This window comes from Parastagonospora nodorum (assembly GCF_000146915.1).
Source record: "Parastagonospora nodorum SN15 chromosome Unknown scaffold_31, whole genome shotgun sequence".
Taxonomy (NCBI): domain Eukaryota; kingdom Fungi; phylum Ascomycota; class Dothideomycetes; order Pleosporales; family Phaeosphaeriaceae; genus Parastagonospora; species Parastagonospora nodorum.
In genome coordinates, this window is record NW_001884579.1 from 169,940 (window position 1) to 185,223 (window position 15,284).

At 49.8% G+C, this 15,284-nt stretch overlaps 7 protein-coding genes across 7 annotated transcripts; 3 read left to right on the forward strand and 4 right to left on the reverse strand.

Moving 5' to 3' along the window:
- Positions 1-3,499: 3,499 nt before the first annotated feature.
- Positions 3,500-4,062, forward strand: SNOG_14358 (hypothetical protein; the record flags this gene model as incomplete). Its single annotated transcript, XM_001804496.1, has 2 exons — positions 3,500-3,589; positions 3,643-4,062. 2 exons carry the CDS (start codon positions 3,500-3,502, stop codon positions 4,060-4,062), a joined length of 510 nt encoding a protein of 169 aa, XP_001804548.1.
- Positions 4,063-4,774: 712 nt separating this feature from the next.
- On the forward strand, positions 4,775-5,350 carry SNOG_14359 (hypothetical protein; the record flags this gene model as incomplete). The annotated part of the gene is made up of 2 exons (XM_001804497.1): positions 4,775-4,859; positions 5,250-5,350. 2 exons carry the CDS (start codon positions 4,775-4,777, stop codon positions 5,348-5,350), a joined length of 186 nt encoding a protein of 61 aa, XP_001804549.1.
- An 889-nt stretch (positions 5,351-6,239) lies between these two features.
- On the reverse strand, positions 6,240-7,886 carry SNOG_14360 (hypothetical protein; the record flags this gene model as incomplete). Its single annotated transcript, XM_001804498.1, has 1 exon — positions 6,240-7,886. The coding sequence occupies one exon, from the start codon at positions 7,884-7,886 to the stop codon at positions 6,240-6,242; it is 1,647 nt and encodes a 548-aa protein (XP_001804550.1).
- A 586-nt stretch (positions 7,887-8,472) lies between these two features.
- Positions 8,473-9,967, reverse strand: SNOG_14361 (hypothetical protein; the record flags this gene model as incomplete). The annotated part of the gene is made up of 4 exons (XM_001804499.1): positions 8,473-8,795; positions 8,844-9,577; positions 9,605-9,863; positions 9,943-9,967. 4 exons carry the CDS (start codon positions 9,965-9,967, stop codon positions 8,473-8,475), a joined length of 1,341 nt encoding a protein of 446 aa, XP_001804551.1.
- Positions 9,968-11,265: 1,298 nt separating this feature from the next.
- SNOG_14362 (hypothetical protein) lies at positions 11,266-13,249 on the reverse strand. Its single transcript, XM_001804500.1, has 2 exons — positions 12,266-13,249; positions 11,266-12,207 (listed from the first exon to the last, which is right to left on the reverse strand). The coding sequence occupies exons 1-2, from the start codon at positions 13,217-13,219 to the stop codon at positions 11,845-11,847; spliced, it is 1,317 nt and encodes a 438-aa protein (XP_001804552.1). The 5' UTR covers positions 13,220-13,249; the 3' UTR covers positions 11,266-11,844.
- A 174-nt stretch (positions 13,250-13,423) lies between these two features.
- SNOG_14363 (hypothetical protein) lies at positions 13,424-13,758 on the reverse strand (the record flags this gene model as incomplete). Its single annotated transcript, XM_001804501.1, has 2 exons — positions 13,424-13,610; positions 13,745-13,758. 2 exons carry the CDS (start codon positions 13,756-13,758, stop codon positions 13,424-13,426), a joined length of 201 nt encoding a protein of 66 aa, XP_001804553.1.
- Positions 13,759-13,790: 32 nt separating this feature from the next.
- Positions 13,791-15,080, forward strand: SNOG_14364 (hypothetical protein; the record flags this gene model as incomplete). Its single annotated transcript, XM_001804502.1, has 1 exon — positions 13,791-15,080. The coding sequence occupies one exon, from the start codon at positions 13,791-13,793 to the stop codon at positions 15,078-15,080; it is 1,290 nt and encodes a 429-aa protein (XP_001804554.1).
- Between the last annotated feature and the right edge of the window lie 204 nt (positions 15,081-15,284).

Here is a 15,284-nt window from a genome sequence, read left to right on the forward strand (position 1 = left end):
TCCCACGCATTCTATTCCCGATTCCATCTCTATCGTCACGAAGAATGCTCCTACTCAAAAATCAGATCACACGAATTAGCGTGAGGGCTTTTTCCCTTCTGCACCCCCAAACTTGCCATTGAACCTTGCATGTGCCTGGCTCGGCTTTTCCTCAAAATACGATATTCTGCGGCACGTTCTTTCCGTCCATTCAAAAAAATAGTCCTCGAAGTGCTACATGCTTGTGGCGCGATCTGTTGCCTCAAGCATTAGCACAAATACCTTCTCACCAACGCGACGACACTTTTTCGCCCAATCTGCGCATTTTTTATTTTGCTGCACATGTGTTTGCCCACGCTTTCTTTACGCAAAACCCTTTATAAATACTTCTGCTCTTTCATAAAAAAATCAAAAAATCATGAAGCGCAAGCACATGAGCTGTTTTTTTGACTATTGAAAGATAACCGTGTTCCTCGTATGTATTCCTGCTTCAAACGTGGAATGCAGTCGATTGTGTCTCTGATCCGCCTCTGAAATCTTAGCTTTGTTACCACATGAGACTGGCACGGAATTGATGCGTTAGACAGCCTACATAGACCTTCCCACTCCTCTGTCATCATGAAAGCTTCATTTCCTCACCAAAACACTATAATTATGGCACCTATGAGCACTTATCTCCTGCCTCTGAAAACGCAGAGTTAATATCGCTCTGTCTTTTGCTCAAAACTGACGAGAACTGGGCATATGTTTTTGTCGACTCAAAAGCTGATTTGGCGGATTTACATGTGTTTGTTGTGGGATTTGACGTGCTAGAATGTCTAAATAAACCTTTACGCCCTTTTTGCTCTTATCTTCATAATCAAGATATCATCTCTAACTCTACAACATGGTCATCGCGCCCACATGAACACTATTCTTCTACTCCTCAAGAGTTTGATGCACCTCTGCAATGTCTTCCCGCAAAGCGCCCCAGTCCAAAGCAAAAACACAGCCTTCACCTTCCAACGGATCTGTCGCCTGCTATGAACTATAAAAATATCTGCGTCAACCTTATGCACTTCTTCTCGTTCATTCTCTGTCAAATGACCACCTTGTCCCTTTCAAAAGGCCTACAGGCTCTGGGTCCATGAGCGCTTTCTTCTCCTCTCGAAAATCAGTCACAGGTGTGGGCCCTGGTTGGTGTTGAGGTTTCAATGGTCTAGCAAACAGCTACATGATTCTGGGTCGAATCCAGAACAATTGCAAAAGGATCTCATGAGATGCTGGCGCATGCCGTCGTGATAGAGCATCGACATACGCCTTTCCTCTCCAATATGAAGATACGTACTATACCTGCATGAGAAATTTTCTTCTGCTCCTTGAAAATGCAGAGATGCGCGCGCATGTCTTTCTGCTCCAACTTCTATTAAAGTCGATACATGTCTCTGCGTCCACTCGAAAATGAAAAGTTCTACAAAATTATGCCTGCAGGGTATCTGGAGCTCGAAATCAACTTTCCATAGGTTACGTATGTACCTGAGGAGGTCTGAAGTGTTATCATTGCCGGCATAAGACATACGCAGAAAAATTCCGCCTATGTTCAACGTGCACCGAAACATCAAACAGAGTTCTCTATGTGATACCCATCGGTGAATATACTTCTACTCGAATTTTAGTTCTATTCACAATGCGCTCTTCATTCTCCAAAAGCAATGTTCGCAGCTGTTGTGCGCATCCTCTTTCCTGCTCCTCGAAAACCAACTCTGACCGATGTATGTGTCTTTGCTCGAAAGACCTGAATATCTATTTGAGCTCCTAATCTCACCCAACCTCTCTCCTTGTTACATACTACTCTCTTCTTTATACTTCAAAATCGATAAAATGAAGACTAGACATACAATGTGCTATGTCTCTCTGCCTTGAATTAAAAGTTCTCATGATGTGTGGAATGTCAAAATCCCGAAATTGATGGTTTCGATATGCCGGGAAGTGTGATATGCACCTCTCCCTATGCTTGCTAGTCCGACTGTCTACAAAATCCACACGTATGCTGTGTGTTCTCTCTTCTAAAGCACTGATGGCGATACAATGTGGGCGCATGTTCTCCTTCTTCAAAAGCCCGCCTGGTGATGCATCATGTCTCCATTTTACGTCGAGAGTATCGATGTCATATGTGGCCAGCTAAAGTCTGAAAATGAGCAGGTTACAAAAGATGTGCTGACGGGGGTCATGTACAAGTTCTCATGCTTGCCGGCTTCGAGAATTGCGCTGCCTATTTTCGATGGTGCTCGCCCGTGCGAGTCTATTGTGGATGATGTCCTCATCTTGCCTTTCCTTCCTTCTCATCAATCAAACGTTTGTCGTTTGTCTTTGAAAAAGGCAAAACTGAAGCTCATGAGAATCTTGCCTCCTGCTTCTCAACAACTTCGATTGCCCTGGCCTGTGTGTTCTACAAACTCGACTTGCCGCTGGTATGATTTCTGCGCCTTAAAAGAGTCAGTGTCCGATTTAATGTTTATGAATTTATTCAGTGCGCTGAAAACATCTTTCTACGATTTCTATAAACTATGCTGAAATTGGCAAACCCATAGAGCTTCTCCTACTCAGTAGCCTAATTCAAAAAGGTCCAATGTCGCCGCTCATGAAGCGCGTGCCGTGGACGCGTCACACAGCACACAATCATATACCCGACTTCCTTGAGCACAATCTTTGCACCAACATGTTGCACAGCCAGTCATCTCTTTGGCATGGTACCGATCAGTTAGGCCCCCCAGCCACATGTGCACACTGGCCCATTGTTTCATACACTGAAGTCTAACCTTCCAGTACAGGCTTCCCCGCTCTGGTTGCGTACGAATCGTCGTGTTGGGATACAGTTCATACCATGAGAACTACCCTGTGAGATGGCGGTTCTGGTGTAGTTCGCTCTAGCTGGCACGTGCCTGGCTAGGGGCTGCCTAGTGCTGGGCAGCCCCTAGCTCCTTCCCCAGACTCAACACGGGTGTACCCTTCTAACTTCACTTCGCATGCTGATAAACTATCTTAAAAGAGTTCATCTAGCCTCAGCATACACAGCCACTGTCCCGACCAAGCATAGGCACTAACGGTACGGCTAGATGCCGGCAGGGGCGCAATGTGAGCAATGACGGCCCCACAGGGCACCTGACCTTGGCCAACTAGATATCTAAGTCATAGTCGAAACAATCTTAATCTATTGGTCTAGGCATAGAGCGCATGTCTAACGCTCGAGAGGAGTCGTATAAAGTCTTCCGACGCCTTTGGAGTATAAGATAGTCTCCTAGTACTCCTCTTCTAGCCGACAACTTCTACATCACTCCGGCATTCTCAAAACCAACCATTTCCCTACGCAAGTGTCTCTTGCTATCAAATGTTCGTAAGATGCAGTCCAAGCTTGACAACGATAAGAAAAAGCTCGTATTTGGTGATGTAACGATGTTGATGCATTGACCACTGCAATCGGTGCAACGGCAAATGAAAGCTTCTTCGCATACTAATACGAACACAGTTTCCACTATTCGAAATGAAGTTTCCAGTCGTCCTAGTACTGGCAGCACTTGCCAATGTCATCCAAGCATTCCCAGTCGTAGAAAGTCGATCTCCCTCCCTCGAGGTAAGTCAGCTCTCGCGACAACGGTCTGCAATACGTGTCTAACTACATCATAGGCTCGCGGCGGCATCAAATGCAACCCTCCCGGCGAGCATAGGTGTGCGGCCATCGTCTGGGTTACTATTCAGTCCAACGGACTGGATCTTGGAACCGGTACTTCCCGCGGCGTTCAGGTCGTCGGTGGCAATTGCGATAACATCATTGCAAGTGGGAAGTTGATCAGAGGGGACGGAGGCTCGAAAGGTAGAGGCTGGAGCGCTGATTTCACCACGACTTACGGCCCGCACCTATATATCGGTATAACGAATCTTGGTATCAGGACCATTTCTGGAGTCAGGTTCCAGTACAATGGGAAGAGCTATGAGCAGAAACACTGCAAAGGATTTCAGGACCATGATAGCTGGCGCATTATGGATGTTCCTGGACTGGTTGGCTCACGCGCTATAGACGCTATGCAGTGCAACTTTGACTGTTAGGTGGCAAGTGGTAATGGCCTTCTGTCTCGGACTGTTTGGGCCTACCCGTCTCACCAAACTGATCGAATCAGTGGAGCGGTTGAGTGATATTTAGGTACATAAATTAGCTTGAATACACATCACGTCACCTCGCAAAATGCTTTCCTTTTGGTATGCACGCCGCAAGTCGGCTTCGAAAGTCTACAACGTTATGTGTACACTGTGGTAATGAACGAAATACCCATGCGTTTCGAATTCCTATGGACGTGGACCTTCGATTCCCGGAGTGTGTATAATTAACGGCAATGGATTCTCTAAGCTTTGTTTCTCACTCTCGAGTGCACAAAATCAGTGCGATGGCACAAAAGCAGCTAAAACTTGCAGTGCGAGAGTAATGTGAGAGCAGTTATGAATTTACTTCGCATCCCTCGAACCTCTGTCTCATCTTTTCACCGGGATTCTATCTAAGCGAAAAGGTCTGCTCGGGCAATATCAGTGCAGCCTACTCTGCCAAACTCGCTCTTCTCTGCGAAAATTCATATACTTGCACCTTATGACTCTGCCCGAACTTCAGCCCCGAGATACTCTACGAATGTGACTGGCAGCACGATTAATGCAGCCATTCACGAAAAACTCGATAAGCTGTTCGATGTCCTTTCCAAAAAGATCTCCTACTGTCTCATGTGCTCCCTACTACATCTGTATCCTCACTTATCTTTCCAATCGCCTCAAAATGTATAAATTCTACTTCTCATTTTGTATGGCTTCCTCTAAACCATGGCCCGAGCGCATGGTCCTCAGAGTTGTACTCGGCAATGGTATGTCTTTGTGTCTTTATGCTCCTACTTGCCAAACATGGATGATCAAGATCCCATGTGCTCCGATCTCTACCCGTCGCTTATGCTCGTGAGCGCCTGCATGTGCATATAAATCCTACATTTGTATTTTGCACACCTGCACCTTCTCCTACACCACAACTTGAGTCTGAGTTCTCCAAAAGCAAGTCGAGCGACTTTTGACGTTCTTTCCTTCCTGTCCCAAATCTCTGAACAAACATCCTCATGTCTGTCGCCGCGGTCAGATGCCGAGTATTCGGACTAAAAAATAGTTCGCCAATATGTATGTCTTCGCTCCACTTGCACGCCTCAAAGATCAAACAGTACATTGAGAAATGAATGCCAAAATCACAGAGACAGAATTTTGTCTAGAATGGACTCGAATGAAACATCAGCAATTACTGCACATGGACTTCGAACTGGTGTACGTGCCTGCTGGCGCCAAGCAGCCGTATACACCAATGGGTATATAAATGCTCATCTTCGCTGCTTCTCTTCTTATCAGACAAATTACCTGTTCTTCTCTCAAACCAAAGGCACAAAATGAGGTACCTATGTCTGTCTCTCTTTGTTCCTCTTCTAGCAAAACGAGCGGAAACGAATCCGATGTCTTGTTCCAACCCTGATACCAAGTCGCACATACGATGAATGCAAGGAAATGTCCAACCATGACTCAGCTGTCCGCTGCGAGCTCTAAACAAATCCAGCGCATCTCTATGTCCCAGCTTAAAACGATGCACGGAGTTCCTGATGATGTTTCGCGCTCTTCGCGGTCGCTATGAAGTCAAAAATACCTTTCAAAATGTTGAATCCTTCGGTCTTTTGCTCCATTCCTTAGAAAACAATACAGCTACCAAATAAGCTGGAAACCCGGCCATGTGCCCCTTTACTGCGAAGTCAGGATTATCGTTAAGCCATGTTCTTCTTCTCTTCTTGTTAAGGAATACCACAAGATGTAAACTCGATAATAGTCGTGACTAGCAGATCGCATGACGAGCGGCTACTGGTTCACGAGAAACGGAAATGTATGAGGAGAAGATTCATGGGTTTGTGGATCAAGTCCACAAAAGCAATTCCGCCGACTCGATATGAACGTCTGCATAAATAGAAGACAGCAGATCTTTGCTACATGAGATCTGGATTCGAATTCGAATACATTGTACTAGTGGGTATATGTCGTCGAAAAGATCATCGTCAGTTATCAACATCAAGAATGTATGCTGGAGTAATCGCAAAGGGTAGCAAGAGACGAGAAATGTAATGAAGGATTTGATATATTTCCGTCATGTAGTCATGAGTCGTGGCACATAATCCCTACGTGAATGTTTGCAATGATCCTGATTATCGTCATCATCACCACTCCTACTCCTTCAACGCCTGTCCCTGACTCTTCTCCCCCGCCTCATCAGCCGGCTCCAACCCCGCTTTCGACGGCCCACAGAGCTGCACTCCATCCTTGCTAAATCGGCTGCCATGTACAGGACAGTCCCAGCTCTTCTCCGCCGTGTTCCAGCACACCACGCCCTTCAAATGTGGACACAGCGCACTGAACTTGTGAATCTGGCCGCCCTCATCCTTGTACACTGCCAGCGGCCTGCTAGTCTTTGTGTTCAGCACGCCGCCTTCACCAGGGACGAGGTCTTCAATGTCCGTGATATCGGACTGGAGGAAGCGCTTGTACTGCGAGTTGATCTGGAGGTCGTGCGAAACCATGCTGGGGAGGGAATTGACGATGGAGATGACGCGCTTGGGGTCGTAGATGGCAGTCCAGGGATTGGTTTCGCCGGTGATTTCATCCGCGATGAGTTTGCCGGCGATGACGCCGTGGGTGAGGCCATTGCCGGAGTCGCCAGTGACAATGTAGGTGTGCTTCATGCCTTGGTTCAGGCCGATGAAGGCCATGAAGTCGACAGGCTCGTTGACTTGGCCGCTCCACTTGTAATCGATGGAACTGACTTGTGGGAAGCGAGCGCGCGTCCACTCCTCGAGCTCTGCGAAGGGAGCGAGGGTATCTGACTGGCCGACTTTGTGGTCACCGCCACCGACAACGAGGTAGTCGTCCTTGTCGTCGCATTCAGTGAGACGAACATACTTGTACACCTCGGCAGAGTCGTAGAAAAGACAGTCTTCGATCGAGCCCTTGGGTACGCGAGCGGCGATGCAGTATGTGCGGTAGTACTCCTCCTGTGCAATGACGGAGAGCTTCTGCAGAGGGATGCAAGTCGCCTCGACAGCATCGGCGCACTTGATGGTGTGGCCGTCCAGCGTCTTGACGTAGACATCCTTGTGACCCATGCCCAAGATCTCGACACCCTTCTCGGTAACGTCCATGCATCGTGTGTGGGTGTAGCAGGAGAAGTTCGGTTGCTGCTTGAGGAAATCGAGGAGGCCGACGAGGTATTTCGTAGGGTGGAACGTCGCTTGGCCCTGGAAGATCACGGCGTCGCTCTGATCGACGCTGCCCTCCCAGCCCTTGAGTTTGAAACCCTCCTCGTATTCAGCATGAAGACCAAGCTCCTTTGCCTTCATGCCCTCTTCAATCAGCGTCTTGATATCGTCTGCATGCTCTTTGCTGCCCTTGGGGTACTGCGAGAAGTCGTAGCCTGGAAGCTGACGGTACTCGCATTCGATGCCGTGCTGCTTCGAGAGTTCACCGACGCGATTAAGCGCCCAAACATGAGACTCAGCTGCAAGTTTCGCGGCCTTGTCGCCGTGCTTCTTTGCAATCTCTGGGTATCCGTCGTCCAGATCGCTCGCCAAATGACCGCTCGTGCGCCCGGTCTCACCAGATATCACTTCGCGGCTCTCGATCAATACGACGTTCAACCCACGCGTGACGAGCTCGTAGGCGGTCGAGATACCCGAGATACCGGCACCGACAATGCATACATCTGTTTCCAGGTCCCGGTCAAGCTTGGAGAACCGGGGGATGTCTTTGTAGGGCAATTTGTGGATCCAGACGGGATCAGTCTCTCCGCTGGTGAACATTGCGTGTTGCGGGTCTTTCATAGTTACGGAAGCCATGGTGGCTCGCTGTTGTACGGTGGGGAATTTTGTCAAAGGCTGTGACCGAGGTGTAAAGATTGATCTAGCTGCTATTCGGTTGGTAATTACTGGTGCAACGCGTCGAAGTGAGGTGAAAGTAGAAAAACGAGGGAGCAAGAGCAACATGCTTCAAAAAGCCAGGAAGGGATGCCGAACGAGCAACTGCACGTGTATGTGTACATAACCATCGAACTGCCAAATCCATACATATTCGTGACGACTCGATGTAATGTAGCGTCTATGATTGGCTATAGCACCGTCGTGGGCGTCAATTGAGTGCTCGTGTTACTATTGCGTTTGCTTGTCTGACACGTTCCCTACGCGATCATGACGTGCGTCGCGAAATGAGCTGCTGCTCCGTGGAACATCACGACCTTGAACGAGACATAGTAGACGGGGCGCTGTGTGATGAAGATGAAATACATGGTATTGCGCGCCTAATGTCAACGCATGTAAGTGATGTCTTAATAAGTCGAAAGAAAGTCGGCGCGTTCCACAACGCGCCAACATCTCGTGATCACGTGGCTACCCCGCCACTCCTCTCATCGTATCATGACTTCTTCAACAGCCCTTCGGCAACATCTCTCAGAACAAACTTTTTGATCTTCCCGCTACCTGTCAGCGGCACATCAGCGCTGCAGTCTTCACCGAGCCAGAATACGTGCATGGGTGCTTTATGTCTGCCCAGCACTTGTCTTACCCAGCTCTTGACTTCGTCGAGATCCGGCTTCTCAGCACCTTCTTTGCGTAGTAAGAAAGCAGCCGGAACTTCTACGTAACGGGGATGCGATACGCCTACGACGATGGCCCGCGCTATTGAAGCGTGCTCGACGAGACGTTCTTCAATCTCGAGGGGATAGATGTTCTCGCCGCCTATGCTAATTAGTACATACGTAGTGTACAGAGATGGGTGGGACATACCTCGAATAATAATGTCCTTGAAGCGACCGGTGATAGTGCAGTACCCGTCAACATCAAGAACAGCTTCGTCACCTGTATGCAACCATACCTCGCCCTGCTCATCACGCACGAGCAGCTCGGCAGTCTTCTCAGGGTTCTCCCAGTAGCCGCGACATACTTGATAGCCCGAGATGCATAGTTCGCCTCGCACGCCGATAGGCACGATGTGATCTTGATTATCCACAATCTTGACGCGCGCATGTGGCAGCACGGTACCAACAGTCGTTAGTCTTGCATGTAGAGAGTCAGTAGTATGCGCGTTAAACACCGTCGGCGAAGCTTCAGTCAACCCGTAGCTCGATGTGAACTCGAGCATGCCGAGTTCCTCTACCATGCGCTCCATCAACCAGCGTGGAACGGGACTGCCTGCGACGATGCCCGTCCGTAGCTGTGACTTCCAGCCTGCGGGCTTCTTCACATTTATGACAGACTCCATCATGGCGGGAACACCGTGTAGTGCTGTACATCGTTCATCGTTGATTGCATGCATCGTTGCGACAGGGTCGAAGGACTCGGCGGGGAATACGATCTTACCGCCATGGCTCAGTGTGGCGAGGACGCCGAGAGTGAGACCAAAGCAGTGGAAGAGGGGAGGCGGACAGCAAAGAGTGTCTTTAGGTGTGAGTTTCATGCGGTCACCAATGAAGCGAGAGTTGTTGACAAGGTTGCTGTAACGTAGGTCAGTGAATGCTGCCCTGTGCGAGTCTGCTGAGCAAACTTACTGATGTGTCAACATCGCAGCCTTTGGATTGCCAGTGCTCCCACTTGTGAATTGCAAATTCACGACATCGTGCGGACTTACAACGCCATCGAATATGTCGAGGATATTATCCGGTACGCCTTGTGCCTCTTGCATGAACTCGTCGTATCCAATGAATCCATTTGTACCGCGTATCAAACATACAGTCTTCAGGTCTGGCAAGACAGTGTATAAGTTTTCATCGTGTAGCCGGTCGAGAAGTGGGCCGTTGTCGAAGCGTGCTATTGTTGGTGTGGTGAACAGGACTCGGCATTCTATACATTGTTAATGCATGACCTTTGCATGTGAAGTCGGACTTACTTGTGTGCTTCAATGCGTACTCCATCTCTGTTGCCGTATATGTGTTGTTGAGCGTCACGCATATCGCCCCTACTCTAGCGCAAGCGAAGAAAAGGGCAATATATCTTTCGCAGTTCCCGCTCATTATTCCAACCCTATCTCTTGGTCGAACTCCATATTTCAGCAATGATCGCGCGAGCAAGTTTGATTCGGTCCACAGCTTTTGGTACGTCCATCGTGCACCCGTCCATGGTATTATGACCGCTTCATTATTTGGATATAACTCGACTTGTTGGTAAAGCAGTTGTGATAGAGTTGACTGTGATAGAGGGGGGTCCAGAGGTCCAGAGACGAGTGATAGATTCGGATATGGCGGAAGGATATATGGGTCGATCTGAAGCAAAGTTTGGTTCAGTCGCCGCAGAGCCTCGAACCGTGATCGATCATTGATCTGCGCCATTGTGGTTGCTCCTTCTCACTCTCACGAGTACCAGTGTCGGATTTTATACCCCCAAACAGGAGATGGACAGCTCAACGTCTAGCCTGAGTGGAAGATAACTGCGAGGATGAAGTGAAGTGGTAGTTAAGGTAGCGAGTAGAAACAATCAGTAGGAACAGCGAACCTACACTGTACAACAGTATCCAAAGATAGTCGAACAATTGACTATAGAACGCAGCGACCTTCGCCATAGGGTTTGACAAGCACGATGACGGGGTCTCGCTGATGCCTCGGATCTAAATTCTTCTGTGGAAAATTTGAGCTACCGTCCATCATGCCGTTCCTTGTTGCGAAAGTCGACGAGGTGAGTCCGTTTCTGTGGATCTTTCGCCCCGAGAACATTTTCACAACCGTCGTGTCCCGAGCTCACAGGAAAGTGCCCGGTAGCCCGTTTCGGTGTATCTTTTGCCATGAGCGTGGGTATGACAACCTCGGCTTAAAGCCGGAGCCCGAGCACATCATCAGAAGAAAAGCTATGAATTGCTCCATGCGGGCATTGCGCCGACGTCGTCATGCTTTAGCGAAGGCTTAAGGGTTCCGACAAGTCCGTGAACAGGATTGTCCAGAGTGGCGCCAAGTTGGGCAGTGATCGTCTCATTCCAGGTGGTCCACCCATAGTAGTGTATACGCGGCAGACATGTTGTTACATCGATCGTTCAATCTGATAAGATTCGATGAGGTAAGTGCGATATCGGTTGCCCGCTTCTTGTTTACAATTTCCCCGTGCATCAGATTTTTTTACTTGATGAAACAGTGCGCGGGAGAGGCTTATTGTGGAGGCGCGAAGGATCCGGCTTGGTGCCGTCAGGGGAAGTCCGCACATCATTAATACGGGGTCATCTGATAAAATTTTGATCTGATAAAATTTTCAATGCGTTTGCAAGGCCTGACTCTCGCGTGCAGGATAGCCTGGAATTGGAAGGTCCGACTCTTAGGGTGATGTGCTTCGAAACTTCGATCCGTATAGCATGCTAAATTCTGCAAGTGCGGCTTGCCCCCACTCTGGAGGCGGGTACAGTACTTCCTCTGGCCCGCAGCGCGTGCCGTAGACGCACTTGATCAACAGTAGTCGAGCGCGTCGAGCGTAATTATCCCGGAGGTATTGTCACAAGATCAGATAATGAAAACCCTGCAAGTGACGGATCAGATATCGCTAAAGACCATGCCGTTTTAACCCGCAACCGTGGGCCTGTGGAGCATGGCTTGCTGCATGCCGCGCCGCTAGCGTACCGTAAAGGCCCTGTGACGGAAACCAGGTAATATGCTATGCGTCCGTCATCTGCCGACACGCGGGAACAGATGGAAATGATTTCCGGTGGTATGCTTGTGGTGCGAATGGATAGTATGGTGTCGGATCTGATATACAGGTGCTTCGAATGACTAGTGCAATCTATCTAGTACTGCAGGTGCGCATATGGTATACGCTACAATCGCGCAAACGCATCTAGACTTGGTCGGACTTTCTTCTCGCCATCCCAAACAAATGGACTCAGGGCGAAGAACTTCTCTCTGTTCACCATCTGAAGTGCACTGCGTTTGTGTGGAAAGTCCATTAGCTTCTCAATATAGAAGCCGTGTGCAAAGTCGTACGCAAACACTGCGTCGCCTGTGATTGACGGTTCGCCAACAAGCCTCCAGGTGCGTGGCTCATCGAGAAAGCAGTAATGGGCCAAACTAGACCACCATGCTGAGACACGATGGGGACCTCTGAATTGGACGTCGCCGACAAGAGAGTGTCTCCCACGATCGTAAGGGGATGACCTGTAGAATGCGCCCATGCTTGACTCCTACAATTGGGGTTAGCAGACGTTGCGCTAGATGTATGAGGAACAAAAGGAACCATACCATTGCCCAATAGACTTCGAAGTACGCAAACAGAATATTGTCGAATGCCGCGAACATGGTCAACAAGTGGGGGTCCTCATGCATCTTTCGGAGATATTCGCGGTGCTCCTCCAAGGTCCCGGTTTCCTTCCAGGCGGCAGCGACACGTGGGTCATTCTGCCAAGTGTGGAATAGATCGAGATGTGCCGGATTGGTGTAGTCAACAGCGACCATCGTGAAATGTTCCTTGAGGTGTGGTATCCACCTGCTGTAGATGATCGATCCCGGTTCTGGTTTTGGTTCCCGTACAGGATGCATAGTATGCCGTTGCAGGGCCGGGAATTGGGTATTCGGCGCGATCTGGAACGGAAAAGGAGGGTATTCCTTTGTGATTGGCTTGCCGGCTGCATCGAGACGGGGTGCCCATACAGGACGAGGTCCGAATGGAGACCCTGCTCCCTGCCAGAAAGCACCCCTTAGAAGCAAATGGCCGTCGTGAGGAGCCGATGCCGCAGAAGCTTTTGGATGAGGGTGGAACAGTCCCGTGGCATACAGCTCGTGCGCCAACAAGTCTGAGTCTGTGCCGGAGAAGAGGATCCGTACTTGCTCAAAAAGAGGGTGTAGCGAGATCAGTGCATAGGCAATAAGCCACACCTTTGCCACAGATGGGCGTTCCGTAGACCAAGATATTGTCACGTGGGGCGATCTCCTTGCGCGTGCCCACGAGCTGTTGTCTCCGGTCTGTGGAACTACATCGTCTGCCAAATAGGCTACCTCGGTGAAGGTTAATGCCTCATCGTGCAGAGGCGTGGGAGGAGGGACCCCTTGGCGAGTTGAGAATGCCTTAGATGGCAGAATCTGGAGCCTAGTCGGCTGTTCTTTGGAAACAGATTTCCTAACCTCATAGGAAGTAAGGTATGGATGTGGCAGCTTTATGACCAAAGTATCTGCTTCCGCCTCCTCTTGGTATGCCATGTTGTTGAAGTGAATGAGCTTGGAGTGTTGGAATTAAGAGCTGGGAGCTAACGAGCCGCAGTTTTGTGTAGGGGCAGACACGAGAAGCTTCGAATTGTTCAAGTAGACTTCGTACTGTCCGGGAAGTGTCAACCGAGGTTGCAAGGAACCACTAGCTTACGTTGCACGTAATGCTGCGTTAGAGTGGGTTTGGCCGCTGTCTATTCACCGGCTCGAAGTGGCGGTTGCAGGGGTGCTGCTTGGCAAAAGATCCATGTGGAGTGGACTGGCCGCGGATCGCACCAAGTGGGTGCTAGTGATGGTGATTGCAGCACACACCATTCCACCAGTGCATCGGTCGACGAAGTGAAACCGGTCGACATCGGTGACATCTTTGTTGTTTGGCCTCCGTCTGGCACGGCATATTATTGGAGGTCAATGCGCTGGGCGGACTATCCGCAATCTATGCACGAGCTTCTGTGATCGTACCATTTTTGCGGTGAACAGAAACAATTTTGCAACGTCTCGGACATTCATACTGCTCACCTTTCGTCTGCCATTTTGATCGCGATCAGCCAATTCAGCAACGATCATGTCCTCGATGGCACACTCCGCCAAGCCGCTGGAGCCCGTCTCCAGTTCTGTCGCATCGGCTGCGACCGCACTCTACGACCTCGTGTGCATTGGATTCGGCCCAGCTCAGCTGGCCACTGCCATCGCCAATCGTGAAACGAAACCTCCCTCTAGTGTGCTATTCCTCGAGCGGAAACCCTCATTCTCGTGGCACTCTGGAAAGCACGGCGCAAGAACACGACTGGAGGGCCCATTCATATACGACCTCGCGACTCTCCGGAATCCCAGGTCAGCTTTTAGCTATGCCAACTACCTCCTTGCCCGGAATCGACTTATTGAGTTCGCCAATTCAGACCGGCTGAATCCATTGCGGATTGAGTTCGAAGATTACCTGAAATGGTGCGCTGAGCATTTCAAGGACCAAGTCAGGTACAGCAGCGAAGTCGTAAAGGTAGTTCCAATCTTGAGCGGCGACGTTGTGAGCGCATGGCAGGTTGCTGTTCGGGACGAGAATGGCGCCGTGTCCTTCTTCAGAGCAAAGAGCATTCTTGCACCGTCCCCAGCAAGCAGTAACAGATCTAGAATGCCACCACCGGTACCGGTCGACTTCCTGGCAGGAGAGCGGATCATTTCCATGGATGACTACCAGTCTAGACGGAACGAATTGCGAGGAACTGCTGAACCACGACTCAATGTTGCCGTTATGGGCGCTGGACAACGAACTGCGGAGATAGTGGACGACTTGTTGTCCTGCCCTCGGTTAGGCAATATCACATTAGTGACTGAGGACGAGTCGCTTGTACCGCTTCAGGCACTTGCCGAGCAGGAACCGGCACGACCACAGCTCTGCTCAATCTGGGCGAAGCCTTCCGGCAACCAGAAAGCATCCATTCCCGAGGCGTCTGAACTTGTTCAGACGATCTACATGCGCGCGTACGAGAAGCAGGTCGCCAGTCGAGGTCAATACACCCTGCGTGTGGTCGTTGGCAAGGAGGCTGCTGAACGTTGTTCGTTGGCACACTTCATCATTCGGGATACTAGAGACGATGCATCTCTGAGCACAGGTCTGCTTCAGAGCCTCGATAAGCTTGCGCTAGGCTGCCGGCCCAAGGGCGACAGCTTGGAGGAGGTGCAGTTCAAGCGCGACGCTGTTGACGCAGGCTGCCGTGTCTTTTTGATGTCAGCAAATACAGAAGGTGGGCGCTCTTTGGCTAAGGACATCGCTGTGATGGCAGGCCATGTTGTGAAGCTGGTGTCGCAGAAGGTTGAGACGAGACGAGATGATGTCATAGCTCAAGCGCGGATGTAACTGAGGGTTCCCAAACCCAGAGCACAAGTCAGAAGCAACAGCCTAGATAATCCTCAATAATTCCATGTCATATTCCCTCGCATCTTTGACCCATCGATAATTTCCAAGTATTTGGTCCATCATTAGTTTTATGCAAGTCACAACTAATAATTTTGGTGCACTGGGGGATAGTATCCTGGTTGGTGCTAGCGCACTGAAAAATCT